This window comes from Neoarius graeffei, chromosome 12 (assembly GCF_027579695.1).
Source record: "Neoarius graeffei isolate fNeoGra1 chromosome 12, fNeoGra1.pri, whole genome shotgun sequence".
In the NCBI taxonomy this organism is placed as follows: domain Eukaryota; kingdom Metazoa; phylum Chordata; class Actinopteri; order Siluriformes; family Ariidae; genus Neoarius; species Neoarius graeffei.
The window spans coordinates 37,485,630-37,511,952 of NC_083580.1; the positions used below are offsets into that span (position 1 = coordinate 37,485,630).

General features: G+C 41.3%; 1 protein-coding gene across 19 annotated transcripts in view; it reads left to right on the forward strand.

Moving 5' to 3' along the window:
• Positions 1–26,323, forward strand: part of rapgef6 (Rap guanine nucleotide exchange factor (GEF) 6) — a 721,150-nt gene that overhangs the window by 535,148 nt on the left and 159,679 nt on the right. For 16 of the 19 annotated variants that reach the window (XR_009655729.1, XM_060935824.1, XM_060935835.1 and 13 more), the window contains 2 exons: positions 7,055–7,078; positions 23,687–23,904. Coding sequence is in view for 18 of the 19 variants with exons in the window: in XM_060935824.1 (XP_060791807.1) it covers positions 7,055–7,078; positions 23,687–23,904 (242 nt within the window). In the remaining variant the exon portion in view is untranslated. The remainder of the gene's footprint in view (positions 1–7,054; positions 7,079–23,686; positions 23,905–26,323) is intronic. The other 3 variants (XM_060935826.1, XM_060935836.1, XM_060935828.1) reach the window with 2 other exon arrangements.

A 26,323-nucleotide genomic window follows, 5' to 3' on the forward strand; every position in this document is an offset into this window, starting at 1 on the left:
AACTAAAACGTTAAGACACATCTCTCAGGCATCTTGAAGAGCTTTGACATTATATCTTTGTCAAGCATTGAGCTGTGTTGCGTTTTATTTGATCAGGTTTTTCAACCCTCAAAAATGAACAATTTTGAAATCAGAGCAAACATCACATTTTTAACCAAACTTGAATGGAAACCTGTTAAAATTATTGAAGCTTTGCAACAGATTTATGGGGACTCTTCACTAGGGTCCATCAGTTGCCCTCACTTTCATAAAATCTGATGCATTTTTGTTTGGGTGTTCCTTTTCACCAATAAAGACATCCTGTAAAATTTTTTGACCATATTCAAAAGTCTAATGGTGGCACCATGAGGTTCATTTTTTGCCAAAAAACGCTTATTTTATGTTTCCGCGTAAGGTTTGAATCACAGTGTTGGACTCCATTTATTGATTTCTTGTGACTCAGAGATCATGTTAAGAACCTTTGCAAGGGATTGAGAAGCATTAAATGTGAGTCATAATACATTTGTATTGTTTAAAAGTAGCTGAACAATGATTCAATGAACAGCTAAAACTCAAACTGTGCTTGATAATATATTTAGAATATGTACTAAAAATGTGTATCTAAGATATTTGGTATACTCTATAAGGTGTCATAATGTTTCATGAAAAGTGATTGAAATTTTGTCATAAAAGTCATAAAATAGCAGCTTTTTCCATAACGTTGAGCTCCTGGTGCCACCATTAAACTTTTGAATTTTGTCAAAATATTTCACCCAGTGTGTTTTCTTACCAAAAGGAACATAAAAATGCATCATGATCGGAGGAACTTTTCATTTTTAGGGGGCAACTGATGCACCCTACTCTTCACCATCTAGAGCTGTTGTTTATGCTTGGATTAAGCGATTTAAGGAGGGTAGGGAAGAGCTCCAAGATGACCCGAGGGAAGGAAGGCCTTCCACTGCAAAAAATGAAAAAATCGAGCTCCTGCGGAATCTTGTGGAAGAAGATTGCCAAATCACAGTCAATGAAATCGCCAATGAAGTTGGAATCTCATATGGTTCAGCTTTTTCAATTCTGACAGAAGATCTTGGTCTGAGTAAGCTTTCAGCTCGTTGGGTCCCGAAAGCATTGTGCAAGGATCAGCTGGCTCAAAGATCTGACCATTCTTTAGCACTTTTGACCAGAATTGAAGCAAATGAAACCAATTTTTTTGAATGGTGTATTACTGAAGATGAAACATGAATTTACCAATACGACCCAGAAAGCAAAATTCAGTCAAAACAATGGCTACCAAGAGGAACAGCTGGGCCTGTGAAGTTCAAAACAGAGAGATCAGTTGAAAAGGTTGTGGCGACAGTTTTCTGGGATTCAGAAGGAATAATCCTAACTGATTTTCTTGAAGGACAGAGAACAGTAACTGCTAGCTATTATGAGGAGTTTTGCGAAAGCTGAAGACGGCACTGGCCAAAAAAAACAGATGAAAGTTGCACCGCCAAATCCTTTTCCATCATGATAACGCACCGGCACACTCAGCAAAGACTGTTAGGGCCAGTTTACATGAATTTCGATGGGAAATTCTTCTACACTCTCCTTACAGCCCTGATCTAGCTCTATCTGATTTTTTTTTCTTTTCCCAAAACTGAAAGAACATTTGAAAGGAACTCAATTTCAGTCCTTTGACAAGGCAAAGAAGCAGGTTAGTGACCTGGTGCGAAAGACATCCCCCAGAATTCTACAAAGAAGGAATTCTCTGATAGAAACACCGCTTGTAGAAGTGTTTAGACTTAAATGGAGGATATGTAGAGAAATAGCTTTATTTTCATAAATAAAGATTTTTTTTCAATTTGTCTTAGAACTTTTTGACTTCCCCTTTTATGGTGTCCAAAGCCCACATCCAGACATACATTTTAACGTTACACAGAGCTTTCATACTAACCTGATATGAAATGTTCTCCATACACACAGGAATGGTTTATCATCCAGTCTTCCCGCCTAACTGCAGCTCCATTTTTCTCGTCTTTCTTGGTTAGTCGGAAAGCAGTGAAAAGTTAAACCAGGCTTATCGCCACCTCTGTTATTACATCTAAAAGCACTACAGGCCCCTGGCATTGTTCTTTTAGATGTAACTTCAGGTTTATCTGTAGATGTTTACTGAATTGGGCTTACAATCACTCGCATACACTCATGCCGCTCATTGTCAAACACAAAGCTTGCTCGGAAATATGGCTGCATAAACAAATCCACAGTTACAATGACATCATGTGAAAGGCCCCTATATATAACCAAATGAAAGCTGAAATTCTGATCGCTTATATTTGTCTTTTGATCTTAAATGTCTTTGGTGTATGGCAAAAAAAACAAGGGAATTGGCCCTGCTGTTCGACACTTTCAGAGGAGATGGTATGTGTAAACTGTAAGCGAGTTTTCATAATTACCTAATTACTGAAAAAAAAAACACAACATGGCCACCATCAGTCAATAAGGTTTCAGTGTGGATTTGACAAGGTTTAATTCCCATTAAAAAATTGCTAAAACTTGAATGGTAGGTTTGGGTAGGGACTCTCTACTATCTGTTGCAATTTCACTCAACTTTGACATTAGGGGCATTATTTATGTTCATACCATAGGTTGTATTCATTCATGTGACTTTTGCTTGTGAGTTTACTTCTGGTGAATGAAGTGGTGGTCAGGCAAACCAATTTGGCCGCTAGCATGCGAAGAGCTAGTGAAACTGCCTCCGACTATTTTTGCAGTTTAGAGGCCAATGCACAGTCAAGATACCTTCAGAAAGTTGTTCTTTGCAATGGGATAAATCTTTATATGCTAGTAAAGAAGGATTCTTCCTATGATTTGAAAAATTATTCATTCGTTGAGTTCCCTGACATCTCAAACTACCTGGTGCTACAGATATCATTCTGCATGGCCAAACAGATGAAAGCCTGGAAGAACATGGAGGTGTACAACTTTTTTTTTTTTATGTGGCTGGGTTAAAGATCTGGGGATCAAGACACTACAAGATAAATCCTGTATTGTTTCTGCATGGGTAAGTAGGCATTTTGGGGCTTTTTATGTGTCTTTGCAGTGGTTGCTAGGACACTACAAGTTTTAGTATCAGGTGTGAACAAAACACAGCCACTCAATTCCCAATCCCAATGCTCGAAAAACCTCATGTCCGATCGTCCCAGACGACTAAAGTCTGTGCAAGGACGAGTAAAACTTTAATGGTAATTGTCCAATCAGATGACAAAAGTTAGTGCTGGCAACCTAAGCAACACAGGCGTTAAGAGAGAAGGGAACCAGTCTAAAGTAGCTCGTCTCATTTCATGGGAAATGCATTAAAAAGTTTTATTCATCAACACAATATATACAAGTACAAAAATATTTTGAGGAAATCATTCAAATTTCCTTGTTTTTGGTTATAATTAATCGAAGTATGTGTGTGTTCGAGTGCACAGGAAAAGCTCAGCTCAGAGGGGTCCACATAATGACGTAATTATACCAATTGGCTAAGGGTGATGAGGGTCAAGGACATCGTGTGCCAGCAGCACGGTTGAAGTGGGCAGGTGTCAAACTTGGAACTTTTATATCACAACTGGAGTTAATAATAAACGATATCACTGAATAATGTTCCTTACCTCTAACCTGTGTGTGTGTGTATTTTTTATATATACTAGTGTATATAAAATGATTTTTAATTGTTTTTGATGGTTTTATATATTTTGTAATGATATAATTTTTATTTTCTAAATATGTATCAACATACCGCCAGTGTGGCACGGGAGCCTGTGATTGGTGGACAGACGACAAAAGGTGTCTCCCATTGGTTGTAAATCGTGATGTAAAAATCGTAAACACATACAAGACCTGCTGATTGACTGTTCACACACTGAAGCCAAGCGGAGATGTCCGGTGTCTGTTGCTGTTGTCCGAAGAAAACTACAGCTGAAAAGGTTCTGCTAGTCAGAAAGAAGCGCAGGATAGATATACACAGAAATTAGAGTTTATTAGCGGTTCTGATCTGTCCAAAGTTCCTTGAAATGACTGGAGTGACGGTGCAGATTTGTGGCCTAACATTAGCGACATGTTGGAATATACCTTCTTTTTCCCGAAAAGTCCCAACACAGAAGAACAGTTTAAAAAAAAAAAAACTACAGAAGCAAGAAAACCTTTTTGTAAAGTCTTTTTCCTGACATCAGCTTTTGGGAACAGAATGTTGTGAAAGCCAAAGCATTTACTCTCAAAGGGCTTTGACTTGAACTGTGGGCTAGATCTTATGCCCACTCGTCCATGTCTCAGCAACCCTAAGGACATGTAATTACACAGCTATCTGCACTCTATCATTTACACAGTGATGCCTGTTATTGTTGAAACAATATCTGAAGCGTTAGTATTTGTAAAATAACAAAATATTGCTCTAGACTTTCAATGTTGTAAGATTTTTTAATTTTATCTAATAGTGGATGGTACAATAATTACAAACACTAACAGAATCAGCACATTCCAGTTGTAGCTGTAGTCATATAGTAACTATAATCATTCTTGTAATAATAATTTCAAAAAACGTTTTTTGTTCAGTTCCCTTTTTATTAATTCTCGATTCAAAGGTACAGTTGAGTCACATGGGTTGATCAGTGTGTAACAGACAATAACAATTTTATCCAAAATAGTTTTTCCTGCCTTAGTCGATTTATTTCCATTTCACATGCATGCGGCTGTTGTAAAGTTCAGTGTGTTTGTGTAGAACTCTCTCGAACTGTAGGTTAATTTGTACACTCTGGTTCCATGGTGACATTTTGCACAGGACTGTGTTCCTTTGATAACAGAAACAAAGCTCCAGCATTATTATTATACTCTTTCAGAACTCTACAGCTTAATATACCCTAAATTATTAATTCCTCTACTACTAGAACTTTTCTTTCTGAATGTGTTTGCATATTTTGGTGTTATGGTTTTGTGAATTTATGATAATTATGCTGCTTCACCTATATTAAAAAAAAAATCAACTGCATTCTGTCCTCTCCAAAATAAAATAAAGCTCTGGGCAAGTGGAGTTGTTTTTCAAGCAAGTATGTTTTGGGTGCTGCTTGCCCACTGGGCAAGTAAGGCTGGGAGATTTTTTTCAAGGACTGAATCCTCTCTGTTCTTCTCTTCCAGCCAACAATAAGTTTTTTTTTTAAATTAAAAAAGAGAAAATGAAGTGAGAATAATTAAATGCTGCATATCGTAAAGATTGCTAAGACATCCTGATAAATAAAGTGAAACGTGTTAGTTTACAATATGGCAACCATGATCAAATGGTAAACAAAAACACAACTGAGGACTTAAGCATCTCCTGAACTTCAAAACAACATGAAATAACGGAAAATGGCAAGAAAAGTCATTTGCCATCCAAATGAAATAAATCAGAGGACTTTACAAACCTTTCATGAAGTGATTACTGCAAACTTGAGCGTTCTTCGACTTGGCTCCCTTTGATCACAGCGAAAGGTTCAAGGGCCACCTTTCTCATTGTCTTGTGATAAAATCCTTTGCTCTTTTGCTCTTTCACCCTTTCTTCAGGGTTCCCTGGGAACCGATAAACTTTCATCAGTTTCATGGTTTGATTTGAACAGCCCAAAACAACGTGAGCGTAGGGCATTTTAATGACTAGCAAGGCACCCCAGCGATAGTAACACTTTGTGAACAGTGAGCTTGACTAACTACCACTTCATGTCTTGCATACCTAATGAGGCAGATATGACATCGGATGCAAGCAACCTGTTAGATTCATATAGCCGTTTCTTAGTCACCAGAATTCTAGTTGGGCTGAATTTTGCTATGATGCATCATTCTGCTAATCTGTAACAGAATTTTTTTTGTCATCAGCTAATTACTTCAAAATCAAAGCTGCCTTCAACCAATCAGGTTTCAGCAGGCGTTTCTTCACTAACATTGAACTTCTAATCATAAATCTTGAAAATATGTTCATCTTTGGTCTCTTTATTGGTTAAATGAATACTGGGGGCACTTTTTGTGAGAAGTACTTGGACCCCACAGATCGCTGCTTGTGGCTATATTTATTAATAGTTGTAGTATTATTAAGGGTCCAAGCACAAAGCACTGGAATCCTGTTGTTATTGTCAAGATTGTTAGGGGTCCAAGCAGACTTTTTCTGCCTTAAAATGAATCATGTAGACCAAAGTGTAAGTCATAGAGACATGAAAGTTGGTCAACAGGTATGAAGGACTCCCTCCTTGTAATCAGGCAAGCGAGACAGGCCCAGTCAGCCCAATGGGGTTTAACTTTTTGCTTTATATCTCATGAACCATGAGTCCTACAAAATTGAAACGTACATACAGGCAAGATTCTGAGGTCATTTGCAAAGGTTGGCATGTAAATGGTGTGTTTCAGTAAGGACCCACTACAGTCTGATGCAGTCTGTCTCAAATGGCCACTGGAGGCACTATTCATGTTTGTGCACACAAAATCATTTTAGAAAATAAGGCGGACAGTAAAAATTATTTTATCGCTTAATTATTTTGTAAACTCAATGTTCACTGTAAAAATTGCTTTATGGACCATTTAGCAAACAATTGTAATTGATGTTTGGCAGTTTAAACCAAATTTGAAAGATAGGTTCAGGACCAGGTTCTGAGGATGAGGTGTGACCATTAAAATGGGGGCAGAGCTATGTCCTAATAGTTGTTTCTCAGGTACCAAAAGTCCAGTCCAATTGAGCTGAAATTTATTGTACTGTATTTATCTGCTAATCTGTAGCTATATTTGTACTCATAACTTTAAATGAGTATAAAATTTACTTTAAAATCATTACTTTAAATTCATGGCTGCATTCAGCCAATTAGCTTTAAGCAGAGATTTCACACAGCCAGCACTGAGCCTTCATCACAAAACTTGATAAGTATGTCCATCTATGGCTACCAGGAGATGGGCAAAATCTTTGGTGGTACATTTCTTTTCTTTGCATGTGTGCGTGCACGTGCATACGTACATGAGTGTGTGGGTGCATGTCCTATTCCTGACTCTCTTTCTGCCTTGGTGCCCTTCTTTGTTTCTTTTTCATGGCATGTTCTTGCAGAAAGAAGAGGTGGAAGAGTTTAGGGTAAGTTGCTCTGTCCCTCTCCATGCATGCCTGGTCTATGTCATTATCGGGGTGGAAGTAAAGAATTACAATTACTGTAACAAAGTTGATTTTTTTTGTGTACTATTCCTTTTTTGAGTACTAACTGTAATATTACTTTTAGATAAGTATGTTTATCTTGAGATATTTTACTTTGCTGCACTTTGAATTGCCTCCATTACAGAGACAGAAAAGTGTCCATGAACTACATGCCAGAAAATGACGTGATCAGCACAATCATCCGGGAACTTTCATGCCGTGGTGTGGTTACAAACATTTGAATTTGAATGGTGGCTAATGGAGTTTGCAGGGGTTTGACAAGGAAATACACTAAAAAATTAAAAACAATAAAAGTATAGTTGCAAAAGACACATCAGGAGAGTTACATTAGTACTTTGGCAAAAAACTTAGACATGTAGGTATGCACTAGAGAGAATGGAAATGAAAGTCAACAGGAGCACAACAGACTACATGTGCGTGAATGAGAGTGAGGACAGTAGAATGGTACAGCTGCAAGGAATAGAGGTGGTCAAAGCAGATGAGTTCAAATATCTGAGGTCGCCTGTACCGGTACAAAGTAATGGTGAGTGTGGAAGAGAAGTGAAGAAGAGAGTGCAAGCAGGTTTGAATGGATGGAGGAGAGTGTGATTTGTGACAGAAGGTTGCCAGCAAGAGTAAAAGGGAAAGTGTACAAGACAATATTAAGACCAGCTATGTTGTATTGTTTGGAGACAGTGGCACTGACAAAAAGACAGGAGGCTGAACTGGAAGTAGCAGAGTTGAAGCTGTTGAGATTCTCATTGGAAGTGACAAAGTAAGGACAAGATTAGAAATGAGAATATTAGAGGGACAGCACATGTAAGATGGCTTGCAGACAAAGTGAGAGAGGTGAGATTGAGATAGTTTGGACACATACAGAGAAGAGATATTAGGAAAAGAATGCTGGAGATAGAGTTGCCAAATAGAAGGAAAAAAGACCAAAGATGAGATTTATGGATGTGGTGAAGGACATGAGGACGGTTGGTGCTACAGAAAAAGATACAGAAGACAGGAGTAGATAGAGGGATATTATCTGCTGTGGCGACCCCTAATGGGAACAGCCAGACGAAGAAGAAGAAGGCATTAGTACTTTGGCAGCTGATGACAGGTGTCAGTATTTAGATAAACTTCATAGTATTGGTAGTCGGGGTCCTTTTAGTCATGTCTTATCCTGACATTTACAGCTACTTCGAGTCTCCACAGGTAATGTTGATTTCTGTCATCTATGATTTTTTTTTTCTGTCTAGACAGAGATAGTTATGTGTAGCTGCCTTCTTAAGCTACTTTAGCATGGGAAGCGGGAACAGATTGTGCCCACTTTCCTTCATGTTTACACGCTTGCTCACTGTCAGTGGCAAACCAAAAGTTAGACAGGTAAACACAAAAGGGTGCATACCCAAATCAGTGATTAGCAGCAAAATGGCGAGCAACGACCAAAGATGTGCTTTCATATTTTTGAATGTTTTCATGGCTTTTATAAGAAAAAGACAGTGATTATTATTATTATTATTATTATATGTGTACATCTCTAAATAAATCATCTGCTCCAAACCTCTATGAAATAAATAACAGGCATACAGTTAGCTGTTATGACAAATAGAAACTGTAATTGTTATGAGAAATATGAACTGTAACTCTCTCTACAGCAATTTCCACTTCTTTGGTAAGAAAGAAAATTGCAGATTTCAATTTATTAATAACAAATTATTGCCAATTGATCAGGGTGTCCGCGGGGTTTTAAAAAGTATTAAAAAGTGATAAATCAAAAACGCAAAATTTAATGGCCTTAAAAAGTGATAAATTTGGTCAAAAGGTATTATTTTTAAAGAATAGGTATTATTTTTTTCTTTTGGACAATGACTGGTTTCATTTTGATGAAATAGGCAAAATAAAATAAATCCTTTCTTGCTTGCGCCGCTACTTCAAAAATGAATGTGTGATATGAACTTGATATTGACGTCGTATTGTATTCATTGGTCGATAGAAATCTGAAATCGTCTGCGTGCGCATAGCTAAGTCCAAGTGGAGACGGAAAGCAGTGCTAAGTGAACCAGTATCTCTTCATTGAATTCTAGCGGGTGGCAAAAAGTTTAGAAATGGGGAAATGTAAGTTTTCCCGATCCTGGCTCCGGGATCCAAGCTTTCAAGCTTGGATAAGGCCTGTCGTCGGGAACGACAGGCAGGCATACTGTAAAGTGTGCCTCAAAATCATTAATATTAATTGGATGGGGGCTAATGCGCTCAGGTCGCACATGAAGTCGGAGAAACACGTCAGGGGAATGCGCGGTCGTGGGCAGCAACAGTCTATCACCTCGACAGCTAGCACTAGTGCTAGTGCTATACCAACGGCCACACCACCGCAGCTGCACGAGCAGACCAGACCCGTGGACCCGACTCAAGACTTGAAGATTGTGCTGGGAGGCAATGCCACGCTTCGGGCGGAGACTCTGTGGTGCCTTAACACGGCTTCAAAGCACCAGTCTCTGAACTCGAACCAGGGAATAGGGGAGCTTGAGGTCATATTAATAATTCACACTGGAAAAAGAGACCATTGTTCTTAAGAAAACAAAACGTTATAAGTATGAAAAAATAATTAACCACCAAACACAACAATAATTTCCACACATGGTATATATCAGTTACACACTTTTATAAAGGTAAAACGAAGGGTTTTATTTTTCAAATAAAGAAGTTTGGTGGCATTTTCTACTCCGTCCGCCATGTTTCTCAACGGTATTTTTTTTTGTCTACGCACGTGTAACAGAAAAGGCTTTCCGTTATGATGTCTGTCTCCACCTGCGTGCGTTTGCGCTGCCCCTTGTTAATTTGGTGATTGACACTTCAGCTGCACCCGGTTAACTGCGGTCAGCGCAAACGCACGCAGGTGGAGACAGACATCATAACGGAAAGCCTTTTCTGTTACACACGCTTTATTCACTTGGCCAATTTGTTAGACTTAGAGTTTTCGGCTCTTTAAACGGAAAAGCGGAGTTTACGGGGATATTTTTCTTACGCGCCCGAAACGGATGGATTTGAAATGTAAACAAGAACAGTGCCTGGTTTTCTCGGGTTTCTATAATGACGTACGTCATTCCACAGCTATTTGAGTTGATGACATTTTTGTCTGCTTGTTTTTTTTTTTTTTATCAAATGCTGTATAGAATAGATTCAACTAGTTGACTCTAGACCTAGCAGTATTTGTAGCTGTCGCCGAATGGTTGGAAGTCAGTCTTCAAGAAGGTTGTAAGTTTAAATCCAGTACCATTCCATCACTTAAATGAAGCAAACCACCCCACCTCACATTGTTACTGTAACTAATGCCCTGTTGCGAAATATGCAACCGAGTCTCCTGGATAATGGTAATGATGTAAGTAAGTGCTGGATGACAAAATCTATGTGCATGTCACAAAATCTTTCTGATTGATACTTGGTGCAATTCGATGTCGTGGTGGTTGTAAAAAAAATCTGAAGGTAGTAAAAAAAGGTATTAAATGGTAGTTAATTGACTCAAAGATTGGTGTATATACCCTGTTGATGTTAAAACAAATGCCAATACTCTTGTTACTTTTCAAAGTTAAATTTTGTATTTAATAATACAAATAATTGAACGAAATTTAAAGTTTTAAAAATTTGATATAAATTATTCTACAATCCTATACAGATACAGCTAAAAGTTATCAATTGGAATAAGTAGTTTATGATTGCAGATTTATAACTAGCTAAAGGATGGATCATAATATGATGAGTACTGCTGAGGCCTTTGACTGAACATCCTCCTCCTCTCTTCATGTCAACGCTCAGCCTCTTTTCTTTTCTCTTCTTGTTCACTTTCAAACCTCATCCTTTTCTCTTCTAGCTCAGAAAAGCACTTGGCAGCCTCTGCCTTGGATGCAAGGAAGGATGACATCATGCTGTTCATCAATCTCTCTTGCTTTTCAAAAAGACAAATAGATTTCCTTTTCCTGGATATTTGTCCTAGAAAAATAATACATTTAAATTGCTGTTTTTACTTAGAATATTGTTTCATGTAAGGTTTTTGTTTTTCAAAAAATGTTATTTAGAGTGCAGTTTTAAGACATGATGCCTCATGAGAGATTCTTAACTATAGAGTGCTAATATTACTTTCCAGCTCAAAATAGTTGTAATCACAGCCACACCTTTGTGATAATAAATCACAAGTATAATATTCTTATTACTTTTTTTCAATACCTTTATGTGCTTCTGCTGCTGCTGTTATTGGTGTAGATGAAGCTGATAGTATACTTGTTGTTTCTGTGGCTAATGTAGATGAACCTGTTGTGGTTGGTGTAGTTGGAGATGTTGTGATTGAGATACATGTAGATGGAGTTAGCAAATTTGCCGCTGGGATAAGAGGACTCCCAGACTGTGAAATTGTGCCTTCATTTCCAATATCATAACTATTTCTTTAGTCCAGTTATCAGTGTGATCGGCTTGGAAATTGCCTGACTCCATCGTTTAAAGGCAGAAAAGTCTGACAAGGAAAAACACTCGAGAAGAACTGACCATTGAATTTGCCGCAAAGCAGTCTTGTCCGGATGATAAATGACCCGGATGAACACGACCGCACACATGTAAGCCCTACTACTTACCACCAATTGTGTTTGGATGGTAAGCGGGAACAAGTTGCACCCGGAACAAGATGTTCCAGAAAAAGTTGCACCACCTCATAAAAAGGAGCAAGTTGCATCCACCGGTGTCAAATTGTTCTGGAACAAATAGTGTTTAGATGGGCAATTTTTTTTTTTAAATCAGGACTCCATTTAAACTAACAATGCTAAACTGATGTTCCTATATAAATGTTGATTTAAATCAATAAAATAAAAGTTGTGCCTGGGCAACTTGTTCTGGGAACAACTTGTTCCGGCACAAGTGCCCGTGTAAAAGCAGCTTTCTGTCCACTTTGTTTACTGCTGTTAATGAGCAGCTCCAGTTTAGCACCTGCAAGGCTGGACTGGACTGGAGATGACAATATTTCACCCTCTCCTTCCTAGTTTATATAGATGGACAGTCCCTTCTGCTGCCATAAAATCCATCCTTTACTCTCCCTTTTCCTGCTTGGTAGCAAGGAGAAACAAATGTGCGAGTGTGTATTTCTGTTGAAGGACACAATACAGCGACTTTCAGATATGGTGATGACCTCTATCTCTTATTTGCCACCAGTCAATTTTACAGCTTTGTGTTCCCCCAGAAGGGGCTGTGTTCACAAAAACTACTTCAAGCTGACATCACATTGCTCAGACCTGATAGAGGTTTTGCTGTTTAGGAGTATAACTGATGGGAATTGGCATTTTAATACAATATAATCTCTCCTGTTAGAGCATTGTCTTGTGAGTTAAAGTGGCATAATGTTGCTCAATATATTTCAGTCAGTAATGTATAATCAGACAAAATGAAAGTTATATGGGCATCCTTTGTGTACCATGTTTATAAATTACATTATGAAAATTGGATGGAATAAATTGTTTATAATGTAAATAATGTGTATCCTTTCAAAGAGTCTGTAACTTTATCTTCAGACATACTGTATCTGTAGGCAAAAAAAGGAGTCATGAGGGTGCTGCAGACAGCAGCCTCAGCACTGCGCTCTCTAGCATTTTGTTTGTTTTTGTTTATTCTCTGTATATCCAGCAATATAAACCCAATTACTTACACCAGAGAAGAACTGCTTAATATCAGGGAGTTCACTTCTGATAACTTTTTACCTAACTTCACAAACACATTGGAGGAATGGCACTCTATGGGACATTGAGGAGACGCAGAAGGGGTAAGTGGGCTTGTGCTCTTGTGAAACTCCGTATGCAGGACTTTAGAACTCCGCTTCCATCAATCTACTTGGCAAACCTTCGGTCTCTGCCCAACAAAATGGATGAATTGCTTCTCAATGGAACAAACAAGGACTTTGCATATTCTGCTGCCCTCTGTTTCACTGAAACCTGGCTTAGTGATTCAATCCCTGACAGTGGTCTACTGCTCCCAGGTTTTCACTTGTACCAAGTGGATCGCATAGTGGAGCTATTGGGGGGGGGAGGCATCAGAATTTGCTTCTACATAAATGAAGGTTGATGTGCAGATGTCATAATGCTTAGTAAATACTGCAGCCCAAATTTTAAGTTATTGTTCCTATATTGCAAGCCATTTTATTCACCATGGGAGTTTCCTTCCTTCAACCTGGTTAGAGTGTTTACATCCCACCCCAGGCCAGCATGGATGATGCTCTGCAAACCCTGGCTGATCAGCTAGCCAGCTGAGAACAAAAACACAAAATGCACTTTCATAATTCTTGGAGACTTTAACAGGCTGAAATTAAACCTGGAACTACCAAAATATATACAGCATATTAACTGTCCCACCAGAGATAATAGCATCCTGGATCACTGCTACACAACTCTAAAAATTGCATACAACTCTGTTCCTCATGCAGCTTTGGGGCTCTCTGATTACTGCTTAGTCCATCTTATCCCAACCTACAGGCAGAAATTAAAATATGCAGAACCTGTGGTCAAAACTGTGAAGAAATGGATCAGTGAGGCAAAACACAAACTGAAAGACTGTTTTGACTGTACTGATTGGAGTGTTTTTGAAGCTGCAACTGACAACTTGGACAAACTGACAGCCACTGTGACGTCCTATATCAGCTTTTGTGAAGATGTGTGTACCAACCGAGACCTACTGCATATACAACAATAATAAAGTATGGTTCACATCCAGACTAAGGCAACTCCAATGGAGCACTTGCATGTGACATCACAGCCGATCCAGATTGTGACAGACGCCATCTTGTCGGTCAAATGCCATATTTCCGCCTTCTACTTCTACTTCTGGTTCTACTTCTGCTTCTACCTCTACCTTTTCTTCTGGAAAACCCTACTATATACAATTCTACTACAACGGCTGTGGCTACAAGCTCTCCCTACCTGTGCACGTTTTTTATGTTTTTTGTGTGTATTTTTGTGTGTTGTTCGTCTGTACCGGACTTCAATATCCACTACAACCGTATGGACTTACTGGACATTGGTTTCCAGCAGAAAATGACGGTTTGTAGCGATTTCCATTGCATGCACAACAACATTCCGGACGAGAAAAAAAAAAACATTCGGGACGAGATGGCGAGACCAGCGGGGTCTCCGTGGATTGTTATTGGAAGCAAAGCAAAGGAGGCGGCGCCGGGAGTGGAAGCAAAAGCGAGGCTGCAGAGCCGACCTGTTGACTAAGCTCAGAAAACAGCCACTCAAATCTCCACTGCTAAGCCTCTATCTCTCCAACGCCAGGTAAACAAGACGGACGATTTGGAATTACAGCTGGAATTACCTTATTCTATTCTATAATCGGCTGGTCAGTGCTATACTCAATACTTAAGTGACTTACCCATCCAGTGAGGATCATTTTCTTGTTTACAAGATGCCACATCTGAGTCGCTGACAAATCCTGAATTTCTGTAAAGATAACTGTCCAGAGATTTATAAGCACGCAGTGCTTCACCACTGAACAGCGAGGGAAAGTTGATGAGGTAATTATAGTGTGGGTATTCCACCTCTGGCAGTTCCATATCCACTGACACGGTCGTGAAAACTCCGTCCGGTAAGCCATAAGGGTCACTAATCTGTAGATCGTTTATTTTAGACATATATCTAGTTATCTGTTCATTAGAAAAATGAGCCGTGTAGTCCGTCGGTTGAAATTGATCCATTCTGTACACGAGTGCAGCAATATTCAGCTGTGCTGTTGACCGACAAGATGGCGGCTGTGTACTTTCCGGTCACGTGACTGCAAGATCTCTATAGTCTAAGGAAAATGCTTACAGACGTGGGGACAGGGCACTCTACAAGCAGGTCAGAAACACTTAGTAAGGAAGTCAGAGCAGTAAAGAGAAGCTACACTGAAAAGCTGAAAAACAGGTTTTCAGCCAACGATCCTGTGTCAGTGTGGAGAGGCCTGCAAGACATCAACTACAGGAGACCATCCCCCCTGCTGAGGAAAACAAAGACCTAGCTGACAACCTGAATGCCTTCTACTGCAGGGAAAACACATCAACACCCTTCACCCATCCCAGCCCATCAACAACAGCCCTTATCACACCCTTGACAACCCCCCACCCCCCTCCCCTGATGCTAAGGTTACATTCGAGGTGTGTGAAGAGGACGTGAGACAGCTCTTCCAGAGTCAGAAAATCAGGAAAGCAACAGGAAAACAACCCTCTCCTCCTGTCTTAAAGCCTGTGTTGACCAACTGGCTCCAGTCTTTACACAGATCTTCAACAGATCCCTCAAGCTGTGTCAAGTCTGATCAACAGATGTGTCAACAGATCCCTCAATCTGCTTCAAGCACACCACCATCATTCCAGTCCCCAAGAAACCCTCCATCACAGGACTAAATGACTACAGGTCTGTTGCTCTGACATCTGTGGTCATGAAGTCCTTTGAACAACTAGTGTTAGCCCACCTGAAGAGCATTACAGGTCACCTGCTGGACCCCCTGCAATTTGCTTACAGGGGAAACAGGTCAGTGGATGATGCAGTCAACATGGGACTGCACTATATCCTGCAACATCTTGACTGTCCAGGGACCTATGCAAGAATCCTGTTAGCAGGCTTCAGCTCAGTGTTTAACACTATAATTCCAAAAAATCTCTCCTCCAAATTGTTCCAGCTCAGTGTCTCACCTGCCATATGTCAGTGGATCACCAGCTTCCTAACAGGTAGGGAACAGCAAGTAAGGCTGAGGGCAGTCACTTCTGGCATACAGTCAATCAGCACTGGCATTCCTCAGGGATGTGTCCTCTCCCCACTGCACTTCTGCCTTTACACCAATGACTGCACCACCATGGACCCAACTGTAAAACTTCTGAAATTTACCAATGACACTACAGTCATAGGCCTCATCCAAGATGGCAACAAGTCTGCATACAGGCAGGAGGTTGAACGGTTGGTGCTCTGGTGCAGTCAGAATAACTTGGCGCTAAACACGCTCAAGACAGTGGAGATGATGGTGGACTTCAGGAGACACCCCTCTGCGATGCTCCCCCTCACAATATGCAGCAGCCCTTTGACAACTGTAGAGACCTTCAAGTTCCTGGGAATTACCATCTCACAAGACTTGAAATGGGACTCCAACATCAACTCCATCCTTAAAAAAGCCCAGGAGAGGATGTACTTTCTGTGGCAACTCAGGAAGTATGGTCTGTCACAGGAGCTGCTGACACAGTTCTACACCACTGTCAATGAATCCGTCCAGTGCACATCCATCACAGTCTGGTTTGCAGCAGCCACAAAACAGGTCAGGAACAGACTGCAGCAAACAGTAAGGTCAGCAGAAAGGATCATCGGTGCTCTCCTACCCAGCCTCCAGGATTTGTACATTTCACAAACCAGGAAGCAGGCAGAGAAAATCATTAACGACTCCTCACACCCTGGTCACAATCTTTTCCAACTCCTCCCCTTCAGCAGGCGCTATAGAACATTGAGAACCAGAACCACCAGACATAAGAGCAACTTCTTTCTCAATGCCACCGATGTCATAAATATCTGACCTGAACCGTCCTTGCCATTATACTGTTGTACCACTTGTATCTCCTGTATACTCCTGTTTGCACTACCTCACTGCACTCGGTGGACTCTGTCGTCATGTGTATTTTTAGCATATTGTGTCTTGTCTATAATATCCTGCATATTGTCTGTATATGGCGTACTATTTATATTGTTGATAGCATACATATTTATAATGTACGCTGTATCCATCCATTATCTGTAGCCACTTATCCTGTTCTACAGAGTCGCAGGCAAGCTGGAGCCTATCCCAGCTGACTATGGGCAAGATGCGGGGTACACCCTGGACAAGTTGCCAGGTCATCGCAGGGCTGACACATAGAGACAAACATCCATTCACACTCTCACCTATGGTCAATTTAGAGCCACCAATTAGCCTAACCTGCATGTCTTTGGACTGTCAGGGAAACCAGAGCACCCGGAGGAAACCCACACAGACACCGGGAGAACATGCAAACTCCACACAGAAAGGCCCCCCGTCAGCCACTGGGCTCGAACCCAGAACCTTCTTGCTGTGAGGCGACAGTGCTAACCACTACATCACTGTATTGTATTGTATATTATAGACATTGTTTATTATAGATAGATATATTTAGATATTTAGATTATAGATAGATATTGTATATTATGTATATTGTATACAATTATCTCATCTCTCATCTCATTATCTCTAGCCGCTCTATCCTGTACTACAGGGTCGCAGGCAAGCTGGAGCCTATCCCAGCTGACTACGGATGAAAGGCGGGGTACACCCTGGACAAGTCACCAGGTCATCACAGGGCTGACATATAGACACAGACAACCATTCACACTCACATTCACACTTACGGTCAATTTAGAGTCACCAGTTAACCTAACCTGCATGTCTTTGGACTGTGGGGGAAACCGGAGCACCCGGAGAAAACCCACGCGGACACGGGGAGAACATGCAAACTCCGCACAGAAAGGCCCTCGCGGGCCGGCCACGGGGCTCAAACCTGGACCTTCTTGCTGTGAGGCGACAGCGCTAAACACTACACCACCGTGCCGCCCCTACAATTATTATAATAGTTACAATAGTTATTGTAGATTGCATATTATTATATTGTGTAATGTCCATGTTGTCCATATTGTACATATACATTTTTCTTATATTGTATATACATAACTTACATATACATATATTCACACTTTTTTCTTCTGTATCGCTAGAGATACACCAACTGCCGGAAACAAATTCCTTGTGTGTGTGTGTCAACATATTTGGCCAATAAACACAATTCTGATTCTGAAAACATGCTTTATCAAATGTCAATATCAAAAGTTTTGGATGAATGTAATAAATTCTAGCTGTAGGAAAAAGGTAATTGGAAATTAAAAATAAATTATATACATACTCTTACTCTGACTGCGTTGCCTGGGAAAGGTCCTAGAGAACAATCTATCTGCACCTTGCCAATCACACAGTTTAAAAAAAAAAAAACCTCAGCAACTTTTGATAAAAATTCATTTTAAATAAGTTCCTTTTTTTGAGTAGATTTTTACATAAGCAATTTTACTTGAATAAAATTTCACCAGAGTAACAGTACGTTTACTTGAGTAATTTAGTAATTTTTTGCCACCTCTGGTTATTATCATGTCTTTTAATGCCCATTTCTTTGTGACTTATAAACCCAAACTTCAAGCTCTCATCTGGAAGATTTTTAGTTAATTGTTTAATCAACTTCCCATGTTACCAGGTTATTTTAAAGATCAGTTTAAAATCTTTATTATTATTGTTATTATAAACCAGAATTCCCTAGCTGCATTAGAATACTCTGTCCTTGTTAGAAAAAAAAAACAAACCTCAAATGAATATCTGTGAATACACAGAATGCCTTGAACTCTTATTACTGTGTCAAATGCGCGAGAGAGGTGAATGTATGTGCAGAAGTGTTCCTTTTAATGAAGTGCATATATATATATATATATATATATATATATATATATATATATACACACACACACACTATATTGCCAAAAGTATTTGCTCACCTGCCTTGACTCACATATGAGCTTAAGCGACATCCCATTCCTAATTCATAGGGTTCAGTATGATGTCGGTCCACCCTTTGCAGCTAGAACAGCTTCAACTCTTCTGGGAAGGCTGTCTACAAGGTTTAGGAGTGTGTTTATGGGAATTTTTGACCATTCTTCCAGAAGCGCATTTGTGAGGTCACACACTGATGTTGGACGAGAAGGCCTGGCTCTCAGTCTCCGCTCTAATTCATCCCAAAGGTGTTCTATCGGGTTGAAGTAGGACTCTGTGCAGGCCAGTCAAGTTCATCCACACCAGACTCTGTCATCCATGTCTTTATGGACCTTGCTTTGTGCACTGTAAAAACAGTCTGCATGCCTAGGTGCTTGATTTTATACACCTGTGACCATGGAAGTGATTGGAACACCTGATTCCGATAATTTGGATGGGTGAGCAAATACTTTTGGCAATATAGTGTGTGTAATATATATACACTGTGTGTGTGTATATATATATATATATATATATATATATATATATATATATATATATGTGTGTGTGTGTGTGTATGTATATATATATATATATATATATATATATATATATATATATATATAATATACACACAGTTAGTCGTCGACTTACGACCTATGCGACTTACGACCGATTGACTTTACGACCGTCTGGTTATGACTGGCAAGTGTTTCCCAGCTGAGCATACGACAGTTTCCGCCCCAGCTCCCGGCAGCGTCTCTCACCGCGTACAACAGTTTCCGCCCCAGCTCCAGGCACATTCACAGTCTCTCTCGCGCTCCCTCGCGCACTCTGTCATACAGTTTCTGCCCTAGCTCCAGGCACATGCGCAGTCTCTCTCACGCTCCCTCGCGCACTCTGTCATACAATTTCCACCCCAGCTCCTGGTTTATGAAACGAGCAAATGCTCCCGCCAGCCCGAGCGCTGCAACAGCTGATGATGACGTAGACAACCCACAGCCAAGCACCAGTAATGCCAGCAGTCACTAAATTTTGTATTTTGCTATGTTTTACATTTGTATTTTGTTATGTTTCAAACTAAAATGTTTTCTATTTTTCACACCTGTATTTCGTATTTTTTGTTTTGCACATATTAAACGAATTGTACTGTACGCAGTGTCGTATGCAGTGTTTGACTTAAACGAAATAATGAACCAAGGTAATGAAATAAGAAAATGTTGATAAAATAAGACTTTAAGATGATTACAATATCATTACACATCACAATATACTTACGTTCATTTAACATAGGCCGACTTACGACCAGATCGGTTTACGACCGGTCAGTCGTAACCAAACGCGGTCGTAAGTCGACGACTACCTGTGTGTGTATGTGTGTGTGTGTGTGTGTGTATATATATATATATATATATATATATATATATATATATATATATATACACACACACAGAAACACAAAGGCAAACAATCCAAATTGGCAGGCAAGGTCATAAACGAGAAAACGAGCAAAGGGTCGGTCGAGACGCAAACAAACAGGATGTCGGAGGCAAAATGAGAACTAGAAATGGGAACAAGAGTCGAGAAACCAGGAAAACCACAAACATGGGACAAAAGGCTCGGTAATGCGCACTGAACGTGGCGTAATACTTCTCAGTGCCTTAGCATCAGTGCAGTCCTTAAATAGCCCAACCCTTAGTTCTCTAATAGAGTTCAGGTGCACCTTGTTCACGGTGCACGTGCTGGAGCTCACTTGGTGCACGCGCAGCCTGACGCACCTTCAGGTGCATGCGCCACAGCACGCAGGACTGACAGAACCCCCTCCCAAAGAGCTCCCTCCAGGAGCGAAAATCCATCATACTTGGCCCCGGTGGGGGTTCGGGCTCAGGCTCTGGAGAGGGCTCTGGACTGGGCTTGGGCTCTGTAGAGGGCTCTGGAGACGGCTCGGGCTCTGTAGAGGGCTCTGGAGACGGCTCGGGCTCTGTAGAAGGCTCTGGAGATGGCTTGGGCTCTGGCTCTGGAGATGGCTCGGACTCGGGCTCTGGAGATGGCTTGGGACTGGACTCTGATGCTGGCTCTGGCACTGGCTCTGGAGTAGACTCTGATGCTGGCTCTGGAGTGGGCTCTGGCACTGGAGTGGGCCCTGACTCTGGCTCCACCTCTGGAACAGGCTTTGGCACTGGAATAGGCTTTGGCATGGGCTCTGGAGCAGGCCCTGATGCAGGCTCTGGCACTGGAGCGGGCCCTGATGCAGGCTCTGGCCCCACCTCTGGCATGGGAGCAGACACTGGTGCTGACTCTGGCTTCGCCTCTGGCACGGGAGCAGACACTGGCGCTGACTCTAGCTCTGCCTTTGGCATGGGAGCAGACACTGGCGCTGACTCTGGCTCCACTTCTGGCACAGCAGCAGACACTGGCACTGACTTTGGCTCCGCCTCTGGCACGGGAGCAGACACTGGCGCTGGCTCTGCCTCTGGCACGGGAGCAGACAATGGTTCAGGCATGGGAACAGACACTGGAACAGGAACAGATGCTGGCACGGGTTCAGGCATGGATTCAGGTGCTGGTTCTGGCTGAGAAACCAGCTCAAAAGAGACAACAACCTCTGCTGTCTCTATATCTGCCACTGGGAGGAGCTCTGGAGCGACAGCCTCCTCAGCTGGGTCGGCCACTGGAGGGAGCTCTGTAACGATGGTCTCCTCAGCTGAGTCAGCCATTGGAATGGTTGTCTCTAGGAGGCGCTCTAGAGCGACGGCCTCCTCCGCTGAGTCGCCCACTGGCATGATTGCCCCTCCCCAAAAATTTTCATGGGGTTCCTCCTTTACTAGTGATTCACAGATAAACTTGAGCATGGCAAAAAAAAGTCTGAGAGTTTTGAAGGCACGGGTGTTCCACCCGAATCAGATATTCCACCCATCTGTGTGCTCGTCCAGTAACGAACGTCAGGAGGAAGCTCACCCAGATGGGTTCGGTTGGCTTGGGCTCTTGGAAGTCATCATAGAGGACCCCACACTGGATGCGGAATCCACACGGATGATATTCTCCATCGTAAGGCGTAGGAGGGCGAGCATCAGTATGTCAGCAGAAATATGAAGCTAGCGGCAGAGACAGGGAAACCTGGAAGTGGCGTGGAATCCCGTATTGAAACACGTCTGCTACATCCATGGTATGGCGAAGTATTCTGTCAAATGCACGAGAGAGGCAGATGTATGTGCAGAAGTGTTCCTTTTAATGAAGTGCATATATATATATATATATATATATATATATATATATATATATATATATAAAATCAGCTGGATAGTACAGTGGTAATGCTCACTGACTACGACGCAGGATTCGATCAGGGTTCGAATCCCGGTCGGGGCAAAACATCATCCAGTAAGGGTCCTTAGGCAAGACCCCTCATGATACATCAGCCTACCTCAGGAATGAGTGAAGACATAACTGATAGAGTCATACCAGCTCACACGTCGCCCGGGTCAACAAGGTCTGCGTCAGTTGCTAGGGAACCAGGGCAAACTGATGAGAAATGGGCTACTGGAAAAAGACATCGATGGATGAGGACAGAAAATACGGATTTGCTGGAATGCTACTATACAAGCAATCCCAGAGAGAGGGGATACATGCAGAGGGATACATTGGATACTTCAAAACCCACAATCAAGGCTAACAAATAAACAGCTATTAGCCCAGTGTTCCAACATCCGTAATCGAAATCTACTATCACAACTAGAGATTAATTAAATACAACAACGATGCTACGGCAAGGGGGAGCCAGGTCAGCGGGGAGATGTCATCATCATCCCCACAACCAGAGATTGGGTACCAAGCCCCAACAGCTAACAGCCTCAACACAAGAGCTGCTGACCTGAGAAGGAAGATCGTGACCCAACTGGAGCCCCGGAGCCCCCGACGAATACCGAAGCTGAGTTGCCAAGTACCTTCAGAAGATCTACTAGTAGATGTGAATGCTGCTCTGAAGACAATCTCCACAAGAACCATCACTGAGACCAACAAGCTGATACACAGTACAGCAACAGTAATCATGGAGATGCTTGGACACAAGGTGGGCTCAGGACATAACAAACAGTATCCACCATGGAAGAGACGATTAGAGGCCAAGATAAAGGCAGCACGGAGAGAAGTTAGCCAGCTAGCTGAACTACAGAAAGGGAACATGGTGAATAAAGGGACACCCAGGAAGTACAACTCACTCTCCATACCAGAGGCACTCGAAACTGCCAAACAGCGACTAACAGCTCTGGCCACCCAGTTGAAGAGATACACCAAGGAGGGAGAGGCCAGGAGAATAAACAAGCTGTTCTCCACTGAACCAGCCAAGGTGTACTCTCAGTGGCAGGGGAACAACAACCGGTCAGACCCACCAAGAGCTGAGGTGGAAAAATATTGGAAAGGATGTCGGAGGCAAAATGAGAACTAGAAATGGGAACAAGAGTCGAGAAACCAGGAAAACCACAAACACGGGACAAAAGGCTTGGTAATGCGCACTGAACATGGCGTAATACTTCGCAATGCCTTAGCATTAGTGCAGTCCTTAAATAGCCCAACCCTTAGTTCTCTAATAGAGTTCAGGTGCGCCTTGTTCACAGCACGCGTGCTGGAGTTCACTTGGCGCGCGCCACAGCATGCAGGACTGACACTGTGGGGGTGCTTGAGTCATGAATGCATAAGAGACTTCTATATAGACTAATAGACTAGTCTGCATTTAATATGTCCTGCTTTCCATTCATCCTGATGATTAACTAATAGTGGGATATTAACTGAACAATTTAATTTTTGTGTATTAAAAGGGTCCTTAAAATAGTCCTTAAAAAGAAACATTTAAATAAAGCAACATTTTCTACAAAAAAGTCACTGATCATTATGTCTTAGAAGTTATTGTTTATTTCTGTTCTGTCTTTTCTGTCTCAGTCTTACTGCAGTGATATTCATAGGACATTAATGTCTACTCACGCCCTCTCTCTGGCCCTCTTTCAGGTCCTTGAGCCAGGGCAGCACCAATTCCAACCTGCTGGATGTCCAGGCTGGGCATAAAAAGCGTGTGCGGCGCAGCTCATTGCTGAATGCCAAGAAGCTGTATGAAGATGCACAGATGGCCCGTAAGGTCAGGCAGTACCTGGCCCAGCTGCAGGTGGAGACAGACGAGGAGAAGTTCCAGATTATGTCTCTGCAGTGTGAGCCAGCCTATAGTACCTGTGAGATTAAGCTCAGTATTATTTTTCCAGTTTAAATATGTCAGTGACCTAAATGCATGCTTCTACCAGAAGTCCTAAACTAACTAAATTTCCTGAGCATCCATTTGTTGATTTGCGTAAGGCTAGCTAGTTATTGGTAGTTTTTCATTTTTGATGAGCTTTTTGATGAAAATTAGCATGTGCTTTTGCATTATTGGGTTATTATTCAACCTGGCTGCAATCAACATTATTTAGAAATATATAGAGAGTTCTTTATCATCTAGTTGTGCAAACTTGCTTACAAGATGACAGACAAGTGTAAAATAATAGTAAAGTGGTGCTTGAAAATTGTGAGCCCTTTAGAGGGTTTTTTTTTATATTTCTGTATAAATATGACCTAAACATCATCAGATTTTCACACAAGTCCTAAAAGTAGATAAAGAGAACCCAATTAAACAAAAGAAGCAAAAATATTATACTTGGTAATTTATTTATTAAGGAAAATAATCCAATATTACATATCTGTGAGTGGCAAAAGTATGTGAACCTTTGCTTTCAGTATCCGTTGTGAGTCCCTTGTGCAGCAATAGCCACAACTAAACATTTCTGGTAACTGTTGATCAGTCTTTCACATAGGCTTGGAGAAATTTAAGCCCAGTCCTCCATACAGGACAGCTTCAACTCTGGAATGTTGGTGGGTTTGTTCACATGATGTCTTACACAACATTTCTATTTGATTAAGGTCAGGACTTTGACTTGGCCATTCCAAAACATTTTTATTCTTCATAATCATTCCTTGATAGAACGATGTGTGTGTGTGTTTAGGGTCATTGTTTTGCTGTATGACCCACTTTCTCTTGAGGTTCAGTTCATGAACAGATAGCCTGACATTTTCCTTTAGGATTTGCTGGAATAATTCAGAATTCATTGTTCCATCAATGATGGCAAGCTGTTCTGGCCCAGACACAGCAAAACAGGCCCAAAGCATGATATTACCACCTCAATGTTTCACAGGTGGGATAAGGCTTTTATGCTGGAATACAGTGTTTTCCTTTCTCCAAACATAATGCTTCCATTTAAACCAAAAAGTTCTATTTTGGTCTCATCCGTCCACATTTTTTTTTCAATCGCCTTTTTGCTTGTCAGCATGATTTTTAGCAAACTGTAGTTGGGGAGCAATGTTTTTTGGAGTGGAGTATCTTTCTGCTTGCAACCTTTAGTTGCTTAGAAGTTACCCTGGGTTCGTTTGTGATCTTGCAGAATATTACACACTTTGCTCTTGGAGTGATCTTTGTTGGTCAACCACTCCTAGGGAGGGTAATAGTGAGCTTGAATTTTCTCCATCTGACTGTGGCTTGGTGCAGTCCAAACCACAGATTGTTTTGGAATCTTTTCCAGCCTCATGAGCATCAACAACTCTTTGTAAAGTGGCATGTAATAGTATGGGTGTCTGGTACACCAAAGCGATGTTTTCTACCAGGAGTCAATCATGAAAATATGGCAGTGTCCTTATGCTCCTGCTTGAGTCTCCTGACAGGGTTATCTGCATGCATCTCTGGTGCTAGACAGAACCTGAAGGATATGTCTTTGAATTGGAATGCTTGTCCTTGGAACACAAACCTCAAAATCACAAACACAAATCTCTGTGCTACAGAATGATGGGAAAATGAAAATATCATGTCATGCCATGAATAACATCTGATAGCCTACAAAACTGGAGAACTTTTAGGAGCCAACTTGGCTCTCTCAAATCTAGAATTGGATGGAAACCACCATCCATCTTTTGAACAAAGAAGTGCTCAGAGTCGAACCCCTTTTTCTGAACCATGGGGGCTTGCTTGCTTGCTCGCTCGCTCATTCATTCATACATACATACATACACCTTTGTCCAAGAGAGAACAAAATTAGTTTGGGACAGCACAGAAAACTTGTTGGGGTCTAAAAGCGATGAGGCCCTGAGCCCTGAAAAGTTTGGGAGGCCACTGATGTAATTCAGGTTTTTACATCTGCAGTACAGTAATCTATGCCACTGATCTGATGTAATTTCTGTCCAGTGAGCAGTGTTTATGACTGTAAAGTGTACCACCAACAGCTCCTGTTCTTCACCATATAATTCCCTCAGCCTAACAGCTAACACATCAGCTGCAGAGCCTGGGTGCAATATGTCAGTTAGTCTAAAATGTCAGTTATCACTTTCAATAAGATAAGTGGATTCAGTTCTGGATTCAGGACTATGGGCTCCAGTACGTCTGTCCATGTGTGGCTCTCATTGTTTGTTTGAAGCACAGGCTGGTAGGGGCTAAATTAGACTAATCAACCCTTCTGAAGTTGAATTTGAACAGCGTGGTTCAAATGGTGGTTCACTGTGGGACCAAAATTGTCTCCCAAATACAGCTACAGATATATTGCTCCGATGTACCTTTAATTCAATAGTATGACT